The sequence below is a fragment of the Nilaparvata lugens genome, chromosome 4 (assembly GCF_014356525.2).
Source record: "Nilaparvata lugens isolate BPH chromosome 4, ASM1435652v1, whole genome shotgun sequence".
NCBI classification, from domain to species: domain Eukaryota; kingdom Metazoa; phylum Arthropoda; class Insecta; order Hemiptera; family Delphacidae; genus Nilaparvata; species Nilaparvata lugens.
The window spans coordinates 49,178,621-49,199,860 of NC_052507.1; the positions used below are offsets into that span (position 1 = coordinate 49,178,621).

The 21,240-nt window shown below is 35.1% G+C and overlaps 1 protein-coding gene across 2 annotated transcripts in view; it reads left to right on the forward strand.

Annotated features, from left to right (window-relative positions):
- The window catches only part of LOC111060321, a 41,412-nt gene extending 20,613 nt beyond the window's left edge, over window positions 1-20,799 (forward strand). For both annotated transcript variants that reach the window (XM_022347982.2, XM_022347983.2), the window contains exons 7-8: window positions 13,774-14,437; window positions 15,461-20,799. In XM_022347982.2, the coding sequence (XP_022203674.2) occupies window positions 13,774-14,437; window positions 15,461-15,741 (945 nt within the window). In that variant the 3' untranslated portion in view covers window positions 15,742-20,799. The remainder of the gene's footprint in view (window positions 1-13,773; window positions 14,438-15,460) is intronic.
- The last annotated feature ends 441 nt before the right edge of the window (window positions 20,800-21,240 follow it).

Consider the following 21,240-nt stretch of genomic DNA (forward strand, 5'->3'; position numbering starts at 1 on the left):
TTTCTTGTTTTTATCTATAGTGGTTTTACATAGTCATTATTTCTCGTCCCATCCTCTCCTTTCCGTGGGCCTCCTACTCCTTTTGTATAAGTCTCCTCAATGGCCCCTGAGGAATGAAGATATTTTTTCTCCTAGTTTCCCTAGTAGGGTTCGTTATAGGTGTTTTTTTTTTTTGTTATTGGAAATTCTTCCAAGATGGGCGGAATGTTTGGACGTTATATCAATGTTCCCCTTTGTTGTCTGGCGTTGTGTGGTGGAGGGGGCAATTGAAGGGTGAAGCGCATAGCATAATTGCGCCAGTTGCCGACTGCCAGCCAATCGAACAAATCACTTCTTGTAATGTCAATTTCTTGCAAAGTGATCTATTGATTTATTGTGATTTATTACAAGTGTTATCTCGTCTCGTATCATGATCTGGACCCGGGATCCTAGAAGCAAGGAGGATTTAGACATGAAGGTAGGCCTATGTTATTGTGCAAATTGTTCAACTTGCTACCCGACACCAGACAACCCCAAAAAGTTCTCGATGTAATTGATACAGTCCACAAACCAGAGTGCTGTTTGAGCCAGCCTCTGTCGAATAAACAGTCGCGTTTCGCCGTAAATGCGGAACAAACATTTAGGGGCGGTTTCCGAGCTCAGGATCTATAAGTTCTGGACTTACAGAGTCCAGGACTGAAATAAGCGCTCGGGTCTAAATCGACTTTCTGAGTCACGATTTTATCTTCTAAACTCCGGGGTCTATAAAGTTCTCGACTTATTTGAGTCCAGGACTTTAATGTAGTAAACATGAGGGAAATTCACAATATGTTGCTGTTATATCGTTGGCATTATAGCAAAACGAAAACAGCTGATTGCAAAGGGATAATTCAAATGAGCATGCTCTCCAATCTATTTTGTGAAAATACGTTTCGATTTCTTTGTAGGCCTATTCAAAACAAAACCTAACCTTTTGAAAAATGAATGAATAAACATTTTATTTTACGTTATGCTATTATTGATCACTGGATCCTAACCAGTGATTTTGGAATAAAAATATAATTAGGCTATTGAGTTTTGAAAACGAATTTGTTTTTAAAAAAACTGGAATAAAAATTTTATTATTGTTATATTAATATGTTGAATATGACATTGATTAATTGGGATATAATAACAATTGACATTAATTACTTCGGAATATAATTTACAAGCCAATCCTTGTATTATTTTTCTTGAACATTTTTAGGTTATGTCACATTCGTAAAATAAGGTTAGTTTTTTACGCATAATTCTTATTGCAAAATGAACTTGCAAACTGTAAATTATGAATTTAGATGGAATAATCCAAATAATTTACGTATTCCATGGCATCTATTTGGCTTTTCATGTACTCCAAAACAATAACTGAATTGTGTTTGCTCAGTTAAGTCTAGAACTTAAAACCCTACCCCAGACGAGGGTTTAAAATTACGCTGTTTTAAGTTCTGAACTTAACGATTTTTGATGAACCCTCGACTCGGAAAGAGGCGAGAATCTAATTCAAGTCCTGGACTTATAAGCTCATCACTCAGAAAGCGAAATTATAAACTTCTGAGTAGATTTTTGCCCACACCTTCTTCTATCAGAATCCCCAGTGTCGCTCTGGACCGGCTAGACTCAGTCGGCGTTTGGGGTGGGCCGCAGTAGGGGACGGGAGGCTTGGTGGGGGGTCCGTCAACCACCCTCGTTCGAGTTGGGGGTTGGAACAAGGTCTTGAGTACCTTGGAGAAATGTTTCCCTCTTTTAGGTAAGAGGGGCCATGCTTTCGCACTGCCTACCAGGGTTGGGCGTGGAGTGAGAGGAATAGGAACGATCTGGTGTCTTCCGTGAGGGGGGTCTCTGATACGGGAGGAACGTTCCCGATTGCCACTAGATGTCCTCCTGCTATTAGGATCCGAAATAGCAGGGTTTAAGAGCCACGGAACTGGTTGCCGTAGTTGATCACCGGGTCCCTAACCTCGGGCACCGGCTATTTCCTGTGGCCAGGATCACGTCTTGAGGTCGAGAAAGGCCTTCCCAAGCCTTACTCGAGGTCTTCTTGCTATTCTAGGACGAAATAGCAAGGTATGGGAGCCCTTGCACCGGGCGTCACAACTGGTCACCGGTCCCTAACCTCGGGCACCGGCTATTTCCTGCGGCCAGGGTCACGTCTCGAGGTCGAGTAAGGCCTTCCCAAGCCTTACTCGAGGTCCTCTTGCTATTCTAGGACGAAATAGCAAGGTATGGGAGCCCCTGCACCGGGCCTCACTACTGGTCGCCGGGTCCCTAACCTCGGGCACCGGCTATTTCCTACGGCCAGGATCGTGTCTTGGTGTCGAGAAAGGCCTTCCCAAGCCTTACTCGAGGTCCTCTTGCTATTTTAGGACGAGATAGCAAGATATGGGAGCCCCTGCACCGGGCGTCACTACTGGTCACCGGGTCCCTAACCTCGGGCACCGGCTATTTCCTACGGCCAGGATCGTGTCTTGGTGTCGAGAAAGGCCTTCCCAAGCCTTACTCGAGGTCCTCTTGCTATTCTAGGACGAAATAGCAAGGTATGAGAGCCCTTGCACCGGGCGTCACTACTGGTCACCGGGTCCCTAACCTCGGGCACCGGCCATTTCCTGCGACTAGGATCGTGTCTCGGGGTCGAGAAAGGCCTTCCCAAGCCTTTCTCGAGGTCCTCTTTTTTTTCCTATTGGAAATAGCAAGGTAGGAAAGTCCCTTACACTCGCCGTCGCTGTCGGTCACCGGGTCCCTAACCTCGGGCACCGGCTATTTCCTGCGGGCAGGATCGCGTCTCGAGGTCGAGAAAGGCCTCCCTGAGCCTTACTCGAGGTCCTCTTACCTTTCCTGGTCCTAACGATGATGCACCAGGGTATAGCCAAAACCTGACTTGTCGCCACTGGTCGAAACAGGCAGGCTGCTGCCAGAAGTCGTCGAAGTGGTCGAACAACACTCACCCGCTGTGAGTGTTCAATCTCGGAGCTTCCAGGGCCTTCGGTCAACTCCAGTTAACCTAAGACACAACTAGTAGTCGAAGGAGTCGGAGTACACTCAGGATACGAGCTGTACTATCTTGCTAGCTGCGCGCTGCTTCCTTCACTGGTTCTCTGCCGACCGCTTGCACTGGACACCCGCCCTAGACTGAGCTCTACTAGCTCTTCACGAGCCTTCCTCAGTAGCCGAGAGGGAGGGGGTAAGGATGCGCGGCACTGTTGAGCAGTAGCTCAGCGCCCGGCCTGCTCTTTGGACAACGAGATCTCATCAAGAGATTACTGAGCGTCCTCAAACTAGCCCTAAACTCCATTCCCCTCACTAGTTACGATATACATCGTGACAAACTCCAGGGTCTAACGTGATCTCTAAACTCCAGAGTCTATTTAAGTCCTCGACTACGTTAACGCTCTGACTCGGAAAGCCAATTTTCTGACTCCAAGGTTTAAAGCCAGTTAAAGTCTAGAACTTAGCTAAATCCCGAGCTCGGAAACTGACTCTAAGAGAAATGCAAAAATTCATTTATGTCATAGAATTAGTGTAATACCGGCCGTACTAGTCGTATAAAAAGTTGTTCATTTGAAATATCAGGGGTTGGTTGAAATGAAAAAATTGTAGTTACATCTCACATATTTTGATGAATATCTATTTGATAATAAGTAAAATTTTACAATCCACTAGAACATAGGTTTTTCGTAGGTTTTTTACTTTTTGTGCTTTAAAGTTTTATAATTATCTACCTTTCCATGTGTCCTCTAGTTTAAGTTTAAGAACTTTTCTCAAGGAATTGAAATCTTGGTTGTTTTCACTAGAAGATGTTGAGTTTCTGTTTAGATAGTATAGTTACTTTTATATTGTATTTTTGATATTATCATATTGCAGTGAATGATACATTTATGAAGGGACAGTTTATCTCTTAGTACTCTTCAACATATTTTTTTCTCTGTATTGTAAACATTTATCAAGTTTTTATATAATTTTAGCTAGGCTCTAAGCTACTCTTTCTTTATTTTCAGTGTGATGGTGCCTCAACACGTTTTTTCAAATGAGGTTACCTAACCACTTTATATTATTGTTTTGTAATGTTTTTGTGTATTATTTATTATTGTAAATTGTAAAGTGTGTCAATAAATGAACTGAAAAAATGAACTAAAAAATGAACATAGAAGTATCTAATCCACTCCAATGTGTTCTTGCAGTTAGGCTATTGCAATCTTACAAGCCATAGGAGATTACTTGAAAAAATAAATACATTAGAAATGGGTTTGAAATGAAAATGATGCATTGTAATGTGAATAAAAATGGTAAATTTGAAGATATATTTGCAGAAAAATTCTTGGTGGAGATCCCAACACAAGCGCTCGCGCGGGCGGCAGTTTGGCCGCTCACCGGTAGTCACACGCTAAAAATCACTCCTATGCTCAAGCAAGTCACCAACTGAGCTGGATAATGGCTGAACAAGTTAGGGAAGATAGTGGGGGTGGATAACATGGCACTCTCACCACTCACTAATTGTCAGTTTAGGAAATATAACAAAAATTCTAAAAATGCGGCCAATTTGCCGCCCGCGCGAGCGGATGAAGGTTAAAAAAATAATCCTTAATTATATTCAAAACGCATGTAATTAATCTGTAGAAAAATATTTTGTGTTTATTGTACATTTAACATAGTAAATCTGCTTCAAACCTTAAAGGAACTTGTTTTTCGGGACCAAGTTTCGCGTATTTCGTCACATATCTTAAAAATTACTGTAGCTAAAGGTCTGGAAACTGTTTTATCCAATTTTTCAGTTCATTTTACATAAATTACGCTAAATTGTACATCTTAATTAACAGCCAACAAATACCCTTAGGGCTTTGTTTCGGCAGGCGAACTGAAATCTTCCACTCTGTATAACTGGTAACTAAGCATTTTCGGACATAAGCTAATTATAACTTTTCTCCTCTTTTACCTGACGTATAGGCACCTTTTTCAGACATCCTGTATATTAGGTAGGATACTACATACATTACTTACTTAATGTAAATTCATTGACCGAGCGAAGTGAGGTCTAAGATTCAAGTCGACGGTTTGGAATTTCACTTAATGTTTAAATGTTTATATGTTGCGCATTTACAGCGAAACGCGGTAATAGATTTTCATGAAATTTGACAGGTATGTTCCTTTTTAAATTGCGCGTCGACGTATATACAAGGTTTTTGGAAATTTTGCATTTCAAGGATAATATAAAAGGAAAAAGGAGCCTCCTTCATACGCCAATATTAGAGTAAAAATCTGACTATAGAATTATTCATCATAAATCAGCTGTCGAGTGGATTACAAATCGCATGCCATGACGCATGCGATTCAATATCTCAATGTAACTTGGTAAAAAATCAGCAGCTATGTAGACTATAAATTGCATGCCTCACTGAATGCAATTTTTATGCACTATTAAATAGGATGCAAAGAACTTATAACAGCTTGTCTGGGCGCCTAGATGTCTTCTGGTTTTCTCGCGCTAAATTCCGGGAAGCGTTATATGATAATTGAATCTTATGAAAGCATGATCTGATGAAATAAATAGTTGGTGTATCAGTGTGTATGTGCATAATATGGTTTGGGACGTCGTTCAGTTATAAAAGCTATTTATTCTATTGATACAATTTTTTGTTCATTATTTGTTATTATATTCTCAATTTGTATTATTTTTACTTTTTTCATAAGTATTTGAAATCTTTGTATTTTTCATTTTTGAATAAGGTGGTATTTTTGTTGTTTGTATTATTTATTATTGCATAAGTTCGTATTATTTTTCTTTTTTCATTTGTATCTGTACAATTTTTATTGTTAAGGAAACATATTCGGGGAAACCCGTTGTCTCCATTGTGAATAAAAAAAATAAATAAATGAACTATTGATTACGTGCAATAACGCATGCAATTAATAACAAAAATAATATAGTATTGTCTCTCGAACTTTCTCTGCTTTGAACTTGGGCTGTCCTGTTGCCAGTATGTCTTGAAGGAGATTAACTTTTGATGTTAGCATTTTTGATACACCAACCCCAACAGTCATTAGCCGTATTCACACTGATATCTCGCCGACACGACATGCAGACAGGATCTACTCTGATGGACAGTATAAGAGGAGGCTGCGGTTTATAATTGCGCGAGGTCTATTGCTCACAGAACTACTAGTTCTATTCTATTAACACACTTTGATTGAATCACTTGTCTAAATTGGGCCGCCTCCAAAATGAAATCATTTGAAACCAACTAATCATACTAGATATAATAATATTAACTTTATCACATCTTTATAGGTTTTTTATTTCTAGTTATGGCCCGGAAGGGAGTAAAATTTTCAGTCCATCGCACGAACCAGTGTAGGGCTAAAAACAGTACAAGTTTCTTAGTGAGAAGTGAGAGCGCTATGAGAGAGAGAGCGTTTGGGAAGGAGTGAAAGTAAGGGAATGAAAATACAAAGCCATCAACCCTCCACACAAGTCTGCAGATGACCGTAGCAAATTGATTGTTGAAATGCATGTTTTTGTCTGATGAATGACTTTCTTCTGGTTTGCCTAGTCTTCAGTGTGTTCGTGAAAAAATCTTTAGTAGCCTGGAGCTCCTTGATTCTCACAGCGGCCAAAATTTAATCTACATTCTTGAAGCTTGTAAATGATTTTCACTAGAAATCATATTTTGACGATAAGCAGTATAAGCAGTATCGAATAGTGTGAAAGTATAAAACGTATCCAGCTGAAACTCCAATACACTGATAATATAACTCTAATCATTTCAGTTTGAATTTATACCTTATTATTGAATTATACTTTAATTATTTGAATACAAAACAATTATATTACATTCAATATAAGACATTCTGAACTGATAATATTGTAGATTATTTTATATTTATTTTGACACTATTTTCATTGTATAAATTCAATGATAAATTAAGAACTATTTGATTGATTGAATAATGAACAAAGTTTGAAATTATATTTTACGCACTGTGGCAAATTCCTACATTGATTTGGAAACAGTGAGACCAATAAGAAGAACAAAAATTGAATTGTAAGGTTCTGAATAGTATATAACTATACCTTATCATGGAATATATATTCAAACTTACGAAAACTCGTAAGTAGAAAGATTTCATACATTTTTTCCATGAGTTACATTTCCATGTAATACATGGAAATACCATGAAGCTATGAAAATACCAAGTCCGTGTAAAATAAGTTGAGACTTGGCCCTCCATCCGAAGAAATTACAAGGTTGTCAATTCGTGTGAAATTGTAACTTTCTCAAATTTGTTATGTTTTCTCAAAAATTACTAAATAATTTAACAATTTAAAATGTCTAGAAAAAATTCTAAATAAACATAGAGCATTCTGTCCTATAGTACCGTGACGTGTCGTCCCGGAATGTGAGTGTGAGCGCTGTTATCAGGTCTAGCTGCCGTCGATATGCCAATCCAATCAACTCATCAGAGAACATTCTGTGTTGTCGTGTTGGCGAAAAGTCGGTGTGTTGAAATTAACAAAAATATCGGGGACCGAGCTTCGCTCTGGAGTACGAAAGCATAAAAACTTTATTTCGAAAGAAGAAATTATAATAACATTTATACAGAAATTTTCTATCTAATCACAGTAAATTGAGATTAATTCCCAGAGGAATACAAAAATTCCCCTCACAATGGCCCAGTTGCACAAAAAGCTGGTTAAATTTTAATCCTGATTAACTTCACGTGAACCAAATCAGAGAAGACCATTCCAAAAAGATTGATCTACTGGAATTAATCGGGATTGGAAATAACCCGGCTTTTTTGCAACCGGCACTATGTACCTGATTCAATGATTACAAAAGTTCAACAGCTGAGTCATAATTTTGACACAGTCCCACACACATGAACTCGCTCACTCACTTCCATCACCAACAGACGACGAAATAATTATTATCAGCTGTTTTTCCAAGGATGAAATAATAATTATCATTTTAATGTCCTTCAGCGAGTTTTCCCAGGGATGAGACCTAGTGCAATCGAATCTTTATATTATAAACCTACTATGTTCTGAATTTCGTGAGAATCGTTAGAGCCGTTTTCGAGATCCGGTGAAATACAACATACAAACATATAAACAGAAGTTGCTCGTTTAATAGTATAGGATAAACTACCATAATGCTGATTTCCTACAAACTTCATTTCTCACTTTTCATGATTTTAGAAATCAATCTCTTTTCAATAACATTTGTTGCAATTTTAATCATCAGATTAGAAAAGAAAAATGTGAAAAAATGTTTTCTATCAATAACTCTAAACTCCAAACTAGAATCATGGCCTTAGCTTATTGGAAGACAAAGTTAGTAGACAACAACTGTCTACTAACGTTGATGGAAAGATACATTTTCAAGATGTTCGATGTTTTTGAACGGATAGTATTATAGTCCACTAGACAGCTGATTTATGATGAATAGTCTGATTTTTAGGTAATATTGGTGTTCTTCGCATAAAACTCAAAAACTATGTATCCTAAAGCTTCGTTTACACTGTGTAACTTTGTTATATGTAACAGGTTATATGTAACTTTTGTTAAATAAATAAGTTATAAAACTTTAGTCATACAACAAAAGTTTGATAGTTTGAATTTGTAACATTTTATAAAACAAAAACATCAGTTTGTGGGTCTCCATAAGTGGCAGTCATCATGGCAACTACAGATGATGATATCGATGCTGTTCCCGTTCAATTGAAGATGAATGCCACCATAGAGCAGCTTGGTTGTGTATCAGCATACTTATTAATAGCATCAATGCTGTTCTCTTTCAAATAATGCTGACAGTTTAAAGTGGATCTCACTAAAGAGCAGTAGCAATTGGTAGCAAGACAATTTGGACGAATGTTGCTTCTACAGCCGCCCGTTTGTATGTCTCAGTATGTTACAATATTTTCTGGCTTATACACTAATTTACAATAAATGACAGTATCGCTATTTATTCAACGAATTTTGCAAAGTATAGTAATGATTAGTGAGAATGAAGATTGAATGCAATTTGAATAACGATAGTATAAAATATTGTGATGTAACTACATAAATCGGCGGTTTTTAAGTGTTTGCAAAATCTCTATGTTTGCATGTTTTATTGTAGTTCTGATTTTTCAATATATTGTTTGGATACATAAATTTTCTTGTGCTACATACAGAGTGGCCCAAGAACCTCACTTTTTCGGTTAATTTTCCTGTTTTAAGTTATCTCCGCCAAATCCTGTGATCGATGAGAAAAATTTGCTCCTGCCTTTTATTCAGATTATGAAATTCCTTATAAAATGAGATTATTTCGAACGTTCCATCTTCAATGAGTACTGAGTTACAATTTTTCAAAAATAAGTAAAATTTTAAGAAAAAATTAATTTTGATGACCCCTCAATCAATTCTTAGTTTAATGAAGAATAAATTTAGTGGAGGACACCTCAAGAATCAAAATTTCAAACACTCATAACTTTTGAAACAATGATCAGATCTCATTGTACTACAGCTCATTCTTCTCAGCACGTCAAGGCCGTTTCAATAACTGCAGAAAAGTTCAATAATTTTTTCACAGGACACATAGCAAACCTTAGCAGTAGGATTCCAAAGAGCAACCTGCTCTCTTCTGATTATTTGGAGAGGGTTGAGAAGCCAAAAAGTAATTTTTCTTTCAAGTCTGTCACTGTGGAGAAGGTCTATGCAATGATTCATAATCTAAGTAATAGTAAATGTCTAGATATTTATGGCTTAAATTCTCTTTTATTGAAAATCTCTGCGAAGTATATATGCGAAGTATTAGCCTACCTATTCAATCAATATGTTGTTAACTGTTCTGATTTTCCTCCTGAGTGGAAGAAAATAAAAGTAATACCTATTCATAAAAGAGGCTCCAAAGATGATCCATCAAACTTTAGACCAATATCAATAGTGCCTATATTTTCTAAATTATTTGAGATGATAATGCAGGAGCAACTCTCTGAGTATTTCGAAAAAAATAAATTATTGTCAGATAAGCAATTTGGCTTCAGAAAACAGTGTAGCACAAGTAAGGCTGTGCAGAAATTAACAAATCAAGTTGTAATGGATCTTGAGAGTAGGTTTCTTGTTACTTTCAGATCATTTGATATGAGTCGTGCGTTCGATACAGTCCACCATGATCTGTTATTAAGAAAATTGGAATATTATAGTTTGGAAATTCAGTCTGTTAGAGTGATTAAATCTTACTTAAAGGGGAGGAGTCAGTTTGTGTTTCAATCTGGATTTCTGTCCAGTGGCAATGATGTACTGTATGGTGTTCCTCAGGGATCCATACTAGGACCACTATTATTCATAGTTTATATAAATGACTTACCTTCAAATGTTGATTGTGCTACCAGAGAGGGTTTCTTGTTTGCAGATGACCTGGGTTTAAAAATAAAAGCTAATACCACATTAGAGTTAGATCACCTACTTGTAAATAGTACAAATATTGTGACTGATTGGTGCTCAGCAAAACATCTTACACTCAATATAGATAAAACCTGTGATATTAGTTTTAGTTATAATAATAGGTTACCAAGCAGTATATATATTGATAACAGACTGAATTGGTTCTCGCACGTGGAGTCCCTAAGTAAGAAATTATCTAAATATATATGTTAAGAAGAAATTATCTTAATATATATGTTAAGAAGATTGCGTGGAGTTGTTGATGTTGACGTTTTGTTAAATGTTTATTATGCTCAGATATTCTCATTGTTGTCTTATGGAATCATTGTATGGGGAAATTGCAGTAGGTCCATTGAGATTTTTAGGCTTCAGAAAAGGGCAGTAAGAATAATAATGAATGAAAACCAAAGATCTCATTGTAGGCCTCTTTTCAAAAAACTTAAGCTGTTGACTCTGCCGTCCGTCTATGTTATGAGCCTGCTTCTCTATATACATACGTATAAAGGGGATTTGGCTACTGGCACTGAAGTCCATAATCATAATACGAGGCACAGAAATAACATAAGAACTGAATACCTCAGGTATTCACGATCACAAAAAAGCTGGCTGTTTATTGGAGTAAAATTGTACAATTTCTTGCCACTATCTATTAGAAGCCTTTCTTGTATGAGTTTCAAAAAAACTGTTAAATTTATCCTGCAGCAAGAATGCATTTATACAGTGGCTGATTTTTATGAAATTGATTTTCGTATGTATGAATTGTGAAAATGGGTTTGTAAATTACTTTGTACTGTAGAATCGTATTGTTTCTGTGCTTTGAATTTTTTGTTTAATATTATATGTATGTGTATATGTATATATCTTTATATGTGTATGTATGTATGGATATATATATATATATATATATATATATATATATATATAATATATATATATATATGACGATTGACCATACATTTTGTTAAATGTCTTATGTCAATAAAGAAATTTCTATTTCTATTTCAAATCACGCACGCATCATAAATGAAATACGATCAAAAAATATAAAATTCATCCTTGAGTGTACTTTAACCAGTATTCAAAGCTGCGTATTGGGAAATACTTCGGATAAAATTTAAAAATCCAGTAAGGATGTGGAAAAGTATTTTCTCTTTCCAGTACAATGAAGAATACTTTCGATTCCAGTATTATTAGAAAGTTACAGCCGATATTAAAAATGATGATTCTCTAAAATGAGTCTGATATATAATAGAAACTCATGATTGATTCCAAATTGTAGACAATTCCATCCTCTACGATCTCAGTTGCCTAAAATTCATCTTGAATCACTGTTTCCCATCATAGCACTTCCTAGACCGTTAATATGAGGTCAGTATCTTCGATTTCTTGATTTTTTATGATCGAATCTTACACATTACGATCATATTCTTCCGTTTACAGTAACTAAAAGAGGAGAAAAAAATCAAATTCAATTTTAAAATTCAAGATCAAGTATTTTTTATAATTATGGGTTACCGAGCTCTGAATTATTGGTCATTTTTTTGTGTATTGAAATACTAGTTAATCTACACTCAGGAATGAATTTCATATTTTTCGATCGAATTCGACTCATGAATACTCATGAAGCATTTTTTTTGAACCCGTCTTGACGAGCTGAGAAGAAAGAGCTGTGGTACAATGAGATCTGATCATTGAGTCGAAAGTTATGAGTATTTGAAATTTCGATCCTTGAGGTGTCCTTATGCGCGTCTCTCCACTAAATTAAGAGCATCTAACGGGTGATTCTCACTAAACATGATCTAATAAACTTATATCATGGTGCGAAATCTTAATGTGATGACAATGAAGAAGTCTTTATTAAGAATTTTATCTAAAAAAAGGCAAAAACGAATTCTTGTGTCCGATTACAGGATTTTGCAGAAATAAATGAAAACTGGAAAATGAGCCGAAAATACGAAGTTTTTGGGCCATCGTGTATCTAGCACAAGGAAATTTTGCATGGAAAAATTGTTTCTGGACTTCTTTTATGTATCCAAACAATACTGAATAATATTGAATAATTAGAACTACAATATAAAATCCAAGCACATCCCCTTTTTCATGTCTATATTGACTGGCGATCGTCCCCCTGGATCCGTGCCTGCAATCACCACTGTCAATTGTCAACAACTGCCAAGCAGCTGATGATTCAGCTACTTCCCCCACCACCTATTTCAACTCCATTCTTTAACTTGTAACATGTTATAAGTAGTAAAACGTTCTACACAACGTAAACGAAGTTTTTTGTAAACGTAGTAAAACACATGTTACATGTAACAAAACGTTATAATTTTTCTTTGATCTTTACCGACTTCGTGCGGGAAATTAAAAACTTGTTATAAAACACGAAATTATGTTATAAAACTCGAAGTTACATTTGTAATAAGGTACATGAATTTATAACATTTTTGTTCAAGTTGTTATATAACCAACGTTTTATAACAAAGTTACACAGTGTAAACGTAGCTAAAGAAAAAACTTGTTATATAACATGAAATTATGTTTTAAAACACGAAGTTACATGTAACAAATTACACGAGTTTTTTTTTTTTTAATTTTTGTTAAATTTGTTATATAACCAAAGTTTTCTAACAATGTTACACAGTGTAAACGCAGCTTAAGGACTTGATTGTCTTATAACAAATAAAAGAGCTTACATAATTTCCCCACAATATTCATTCTACTTTTATTTATATCTCCTCTAATTTACGAGATATCCGCTCTTGAAGCTGTGACATTTTTGAAAAAACACGTTTGCCACAAATTTCTTCCTATTTTCGCTCTTATAACTTTTTAAAAATCGACGGGAAAAATACATGCTGATTATGAGTTTATAAATCATTGAATTCTCTTCAATTTTATGTATAATTTCACGCTTCTACGAATTTCCCTACACATTTTGCAACAGCTTTAGTGTAGAGTGTGAAATCTCCATTTTTGCAACAATAGACCAATTGACAAAGGAATTTGGAGGGAATGTTTTAAACAAAATTGATGACTATGCAGCTCTGTTAAGACTAGTTAGGAGGAGAACATATCAAAAGTCCCCATTCCTAACTCATGTGCTAAGGGGATGAGGGTGGTTTAAAAGGTGCATTTTTCAGCGTTTTGCAACCATGCTCATATCTTGAGAACAATGCGTTCAACGGACATAACTAACTATTTAAAAATAAAGTTCTATCAAAGATAATAATTTTATTATTATTAAATTCATTTTGCTATAATGATGATTGATATTGCTCTCGCAGAATTGTGATACATCATTTGATTAGCAACTGATCTTTGTGTTTTGTTTTTAGATAATACAACAACGGAAAGAACTTCGAGAAAGAATGAAAAATATGAAACGAAAAGTGGTCTATCAACCAGTAAAAAGGAAAAAGAAACAACAGAGAACTCATCAGGATTATTCTGATAATGAAGATTCTGATTTCGATCAGGAAATGGCCGATGAGATGATGATGGCTTTGTATAATATGAAACGTGACAGAGACTGTGATTACAAACCAACTTCGAAAATCGTCATGGATCACGATGACGATCCTGAATTTTCGCCGTGTACCCGTCTCAGAAGAAAATCAAGTGGCTCGATGCCACCTTCGATAGGTGAAGAAGCATCAGAGGCATCACAAGTAACCACAGAGAGTGTAATATACTCCACAACCAACCCAACACCAAGGATAAAAACAGAAATCGATTGCGAAAGTAATCAGGAATCTCGTCCGCGAATCCTACACAACAGCGTAACCAATGAACAACAAGTAGTTACAGCAAAATACATGGATTGTACAAATGTACCAAAGATAAAACAAGAAACCGTTGATCCTGAGCCACTGTCATGCTTGTTAATCAGTAGTGTCCGAACCGACTTCCAGGAGTTTTCAACCGATAATGAGCCAATTATATCCCAGCCCAACGTGCAGTTCAAAACTGACATAACTAACGCAAAAGACCTCAAAACAGGTGAGGTATATTTTTTGTTTTCCTATTTGAATTTAGAATGTGATACAGTATCTTCATTCATACCTTGTTTCTGATTTGAATCTTTTCCAAAGTTATTTTTTCCATATTTTTATCGACTTTCTTCGTTAACAGGAGATACGTTACATTGTTGTCTGAAAGATTTTTTGTAACAGTCATCCTGCAATGCGGATGACACTAATCTCAAATGACAACCCCGCCAAGCTGTGTAGAACCAGCCTGCAATGCGGCCTTAGGTTTAAGCTGATTGAAGTCCAGAACTTATAAATCCCGAGCTCGGAAACCGGCCCTAAGAGTTTTAGAAACCGGACATTCGTCTACTAATTTTAATTACCGAGAAATGACGCCACATTGTCTGTTCATCACAATGTTCTGTTGAATTATATTTTAAAGGGAGAGATTAGGTTTATATTTTTAAACGGCAATATGTTTATATTTTTTTTAAATATCTTGATAGTTTTATAATAAACACAAACAACGAATTTGATTGATCAGCTTTTTTATCACATTTGAAATTTGGGAAAAATGAATGTCGCCAGACAAAAATGGCGGTCGACGTCGGCAGTTTACGCACAATTCAAAATCCACCTTTAGATGTATTTATTATGTTCACGTCGGCTTATAAACTTGACTTTTGTCGAGTGTAGTAAACACTTTTTGAAAATTACTTTTTTCACTTGTTGAAATAATATATTCTACTATTATATATTATTTGGAGTATGAATGACCGTGGTCTAGAGAATAGAGCGCATTAAATAACTCTCCCTTGTTAAGTGATTGTAACAGTAGGGAAGCCCATTGACGACTCAAATCTATATTATTAGGCGAGATGCAACTTTCGTCAGGACTTTCTAGCAATAAAAGCAATGCAAATATGCTTATCAATTAAATGAGATATTGTTTCATGTTCTCTTTATTTTTATCCCATGTTCCATGATTCGTTTTGGTTTAGATCATACATTTGTTATGTATTAATTTAATGTAATTTCAATTGTATTTTTCCAGTATCCAACAGTGATAAATCAGTGCAAACTGAGGACGCACCGAAGGAATGCAATGAAAAAGACCTGCTGATCGATCGCTTGAAGATGGAGAACATGTTCCTGAAGGAGAAGCTGGCCGATTTGGAAAAAGTGATCGGTTGCAGGCAGCATGTGGGTAAGGCGGCAAAACACTCCTCATCAGCTGTAGCAAATGAAACAGCCGATTCAGATTCAGATTGCGAATTGATTTGTGTAGAAAAAGTTGAAATGAAGTACGAAACAGTCGATATTGACTCTGATTAGTTCATCATGCAAACCTAATTTTCAATAATTTAATCATTACTATATTAATATGATTTGTGTAGACTGGTGATTTTGCATGCACATATAGAAGCTGGATCTTTTATTTCTGAATATTAGTTTCATAACCAGTTGAATTTAGCCACCGTGAAATGGCGTTAATTGGTTCCATTGACATAATATTACGCTGATTACATTCAACTGTAATTTTGAGCAACTGACCGGAAGGGTAGGGCCAGACGTGCATATTTTTGCAGTAGAATGTTATGCCAAAAAAGGCAAAATTGAAAATATGATGGGAATGTGACCAGAAGCGCTGTGAATAGACGCACTGTAAATAAATAGACGCACTTTCTGACTATTATACAGGGTTGGGACAATTAAGTATGGATAATTTGAAGTTGCAGCTACAAACTCATTTTCAAACGAAACTCAAGGTTTTTTTCAGTGTTTACCTCTAATGTTGTAATTTTAATGTAGAGGGGAAAATTGTATCATTGATTACGTGAGAAAATGGCATCCGTTATGTCCACTCTATCATTTAGACGGTGTGGCGCTTGTCCATACTCCTCTGAAGCGTTGCACGTGGTATTGCTCGAATTTCTTTTGTTGTAAATGTGTTGCCTTCCAATTTCTGGTGATGTATTCAAGTGCTTTCAGATAGCCCAAAAAGAAAAAGTCAGAAGGTGATAGGTCTGGTTACCGATAAGATCACTCCACGCAACGAAGGCGTCCAGGGGAGGTTGTCTTAGAAATTGCATAGCTTCTCTCGATGCTTGGCATGTTGGCACTTTACAGTATTAATTGAGATTGATATGTCGACTTGTCAATAATTGTGACAAAACATCGTTAGACAACGATTTGAATTAAAAGTGACGTTTTGTCAGGACCAATAATAAAGTTTCCACTAATGCCACACCAAACAGTTATATTCACCATTTCTATGAATGCAGCAATTAACTCAACTAAAAAGCACGGTCTTTATGTATCAACGTTTGCTTCAAGGCAAGATTATCTGTTGGACGGCATTCCGTCATCTCGCAACGTCTACACAAGAGTTTAGGACAAAGACGGCCGTAATTACACACACGCTTTTTTGTACGTATTCAAAGTTACAATTCTTTCCTCTCTAGTAAAATGTCAACACTGAAGAAAAAATTGAGTCTCCTTCAAAAATGACACTGTAACTTTTCCATTTTTATCCAAATTATCCATACTTCATTGCATTATGAACCATTTTTTTGATGGACAGTTTACTGCCTGTCTGGCCCTACCCAAAGTGTTTCTACCCTTGAATCGACCTTGAGAATCGACTTGAGAACCTTAAGAACTTGAAAAACTATCCAATGTAAAACCTGCGCAATATATTGTCCGGCTGTGTTGGCTGCTTTGTAAAACGATTAATTCGTGATAGAAGTTAATGTTTGTAAATATTAAATAATAATTATTTGTTAGCACCAAGAATATTTTAGAACATTGTAGGCTATTGTTCTGTGTGAAAATGTAACTATCACTTGTTAGATGCAATTATACTCTAGAATATTGCATTATTTATTTGTAATGCCTTCTATAAATCGTGATTACTTCTGCAAATAAAAATAATTTAGTTTAAGATTTAATTCAGACCATTTTAATTTTAGATTATTCTGATATTTTGAATTCAACAAGTAATTAGATTCAATAAATCAATCATCTGGTTATGCTAGTTATAAATAATTAGGGCAGAAAAAGCAAAAATACTTTTTCTTTGTTTAACAGTTAGCTTATAAAATGAAGTGAATAATAGAAGTGGTTGGTTGTATCGTTGAAACAATACAAACATTGAAAGCTTTCTGGTCGTTTTTGGTTTATTCCGAAACGGTAATTAGTCTTGAATTCGGTACATCACCGAACACTCCTCGACACGAATAGGTTTCATTAGGCTTGTTTCACATGTATACGGTTTAGTTTGTTTTCGGTCAATCCCGAAAAGTGTGAAACGAATTAGTTTTGAATTGGGTAAGGTACCGAGTAGAAACCACACACCCCTCGACACGAATAGATTTCATTTCATCAGGTTCAAATTAGTTATCAAGGTACAGCAAACAAGTGAAATCTTTCACAAACGCTCGGTTCAGTTACTTTTTAAACCTGATAATGAGTGGATCATCTATTTTGAAATTTAATAAATTGAGTAGGATAAAAGTTCGTCAAATGTTGAAATGGATCGACTGCTTCCTGCAGTGCGATCTAAACCAAAGTGTGGTGGTACAGAACATGTAACAAATAAAAAATATTAGTATAATATAATACAAAATATAATATCTAGTATAAAGTAAATAATCCACATCAGAACAGCTGGAATCTTCTCCATTGATGATCGATATTCACTATGGGAGAGGCGACTGGAGCATGTATTCAGAATGAAAATAAAAAACCTAATAAGAACCCTGTGAGATATAAAGGTCTCAATTCGTTTTCGGCAGCGACCGAAAACTAACCGAGCCGAACGTAATCGTATATGTGTGAAACTGACCTTAAAAGTGGAAATTATCAAATTCCCAAAGCAAGTTGAGATAATTCTATCCATCATTTGTATTTTCATGTCACAATAAATTATTTATTTATTTATTTCAATGACAATTACAAATCATAATTATAATAAATATAATAATTATAGTATTTGTAGTTAATTTTGAATTTTTAAATATTAAAAAAGTATATATTACAGTAATTATTTTAAAAGAATAGAATAAGGAGAGCGCTACGGGTCCTAAAAGAGGAACAGTACTTACTAGAACTGTACAGAAGTGCCAGGCTTGATGTTCTGAGACCTCTCAAGTCGCACCTACAGGTTTTATAACTCGTATAATACCAAACAATAACTTGCCTATTACAAATTATGATTTTCCATTATTAATTAACAACATACATTCAACTCAATATGAAACAAAAAAACAATTATTCTCTTTTTATTCATTTATAAAAATATTCATAAAAACTATTTTTCTTATTCATCGGTTTTTATATGCTTACATGGATTTTGTATTTTAAAACTCAAACATATTTGTTATCAATAACTCCTACTCCTACTGTATTCACGTGAAGTTTGAAAAATGAATTGTAATAGCATGTGTGATTAATACTCGAATTTGACTTTGACCGGGTGAATATAAACGAGTAGAACAAGTAAATTTTCGATCGGACAGATAACAGACAAGTAAACGCAAAATTCAAAGGGAATAGAACTTTTTACTCGCAAGTAAATGCTTGTGAGTCGAGTTGAACTATAAAGAAGTGCCTAAATTGGTGTCAGTAAGCGGGAGCAAATGCTTCCATGGCAAGAAGATACTTGTAAATTCATACATGGTAGCCTGGTACAAGACTTTTCCTACTAGTGCAGAGGTACCCAAACTTTTTTGACCCACGGCTCCCTTTGAGTACAGATAAAGCTTGGCGGCGCACCTAGTATAATTTATTTATATCGCATTGCATTATTTATTATGATAATTTTTTCAGTCTATATTCTTAATAGTGATTTATTATTAACTTACTTTACGTAAGATTGTTAATATATTTTTCACGGCACACACACAGACTGATCCGCACTGTTTTATAGTGTGATTCTATGATAGACAACGGCGGTGCACCTGGCACTAGTTTGCGGCGCACATTTTGGGAACCTCTGTACTAGTGAATAGTGTATTTAACGAAATAACGACGTTGTGAACAAAAATTGTCTGTACTTTTTTATGTAATTTATGTGCCAGCATGTTGACTACATTGTTTTCATCAGATTTTGAACTTAAAAAATTTGCTCCCCATGCCAATAATTTTATTTGTTTTTTTCCAATTGCACTTAATCGGATTTCTTCTGCATGAAAAATCTTCCAGATTTGAAGGAATTCATGAGTTTTGTGATTTGTGAAACAATTTTTGGTTTCCCAGCGTTGTCGAAAAATTGTGCTGCTAAACATGACTACGCCTTCGCTTATTCAAATGAAATTTTCGGTAAGATGGATTCAGTAAAGTAGTATAGTTTTTCATCAGGGCTCTAAAAATAACCCTACTATCACAGCCAGCGTAGTTTTATTCGTCGTAGCAAAATAAATAAACGTAATGAGAATATACTCGCGAGAAAATAATTGCAAGCAAACCGTTCCAGAAGTTCCGTAATCTCAGAAGTTCATTCTCATCTGCTCATTATAAAAAGTTTAAAAACTTTGTAGACTTGACTTGCAAGTCAAAAACTTTTCCTACTCGTTTTATTCATCCGGCCCTTTGTACGGTGAATCTTGAATGATTTACTTGATTGGAGTAATTATAAAGTCAGTTATTAGAAATTAAAAATTGTAAAGCATGATATTTATAACATGTAATTTATTTTGTTTTATATCAATACAGTGTTTCTGAAGTAGACCGACCAACTCCTTGACTTGTTTACCTACATCAAAGTTACTTATTTGGCATATTTCCCCCATTAGCCATTATCTATGAAGGTACATATTTCTAATTGATTTTATTCCATTTCTCAGCTAATTTTGTATAAGAATTGATCATTTCTCATGAGACTGCCAGATATTTATAAAATTGAAAATTTGATGAATGTGCAATTTTCTTCCATCACAATCTCTGTAAGAAAGAATTTTAGGACCTATATTTTCTGGGTTTTTTATGTTAGGAAACCTCTAACAAAGTTTGTTGGTCTATTTTAAAAACACCCTGCATAATCGTATAATCAAAGCTGTAGTTGATTGTCACTAGTTGAGTTTTATTGAGAAAATGCTATAGTATCACATTACAGTCAAGCTTTCTACCATTCAGAGAAAAATATTTAAATATTTCAGCTTTATATTTCTGTATTTAAATAATTGTCATTAGCAACAGAAATATGCATTTGGATATGTTTTTATATACATTTTGAAACACAGCCAACTCTATGGATGACTGTGATGTTAGTATTATATTATTTCATTTTATCCTGAAATATTAACGCAAAAAGTAAGATTTTGTTGCATATCATGAATTTCGAATAAAATGTAAAAACATGATTAAATATTGTTGTTCATGTGCTGTCTACAAAATGTTTTTATTCCTGGTTATTATTTTCTAATTGCATTTACCCTATAGTCGGATTTGTGAATATGTTAAAATATTTTTCCTACAGTTACCTTGAAAAGTGACCATTCCTGCACTGATTACAGAACGCAAAGAATCACTTTTCCGCTCTAGTGCGCAAAGTATTACTTTGTGTACTCTTAATACTTTGCGTATTATCTTGCAGCCATCCCAATCAGCTGTTGACATTGTTGGCGTGTATTTTGAATGCGAATTTGTTCTATCTATATTTTTTCTGATTTTCGAATAAATAGAAAGGAGAACTCCTTAAATTATAAATTTTGAATATTATTAATTATTCATTATTTCAAATAATATTTTTTCCCTGATTATTCAGGAGAGCCTACTATGCTAAATCGTTTTATTTCAATTTGTGACAAACTTGTAGCGAAATTTTACGTAACT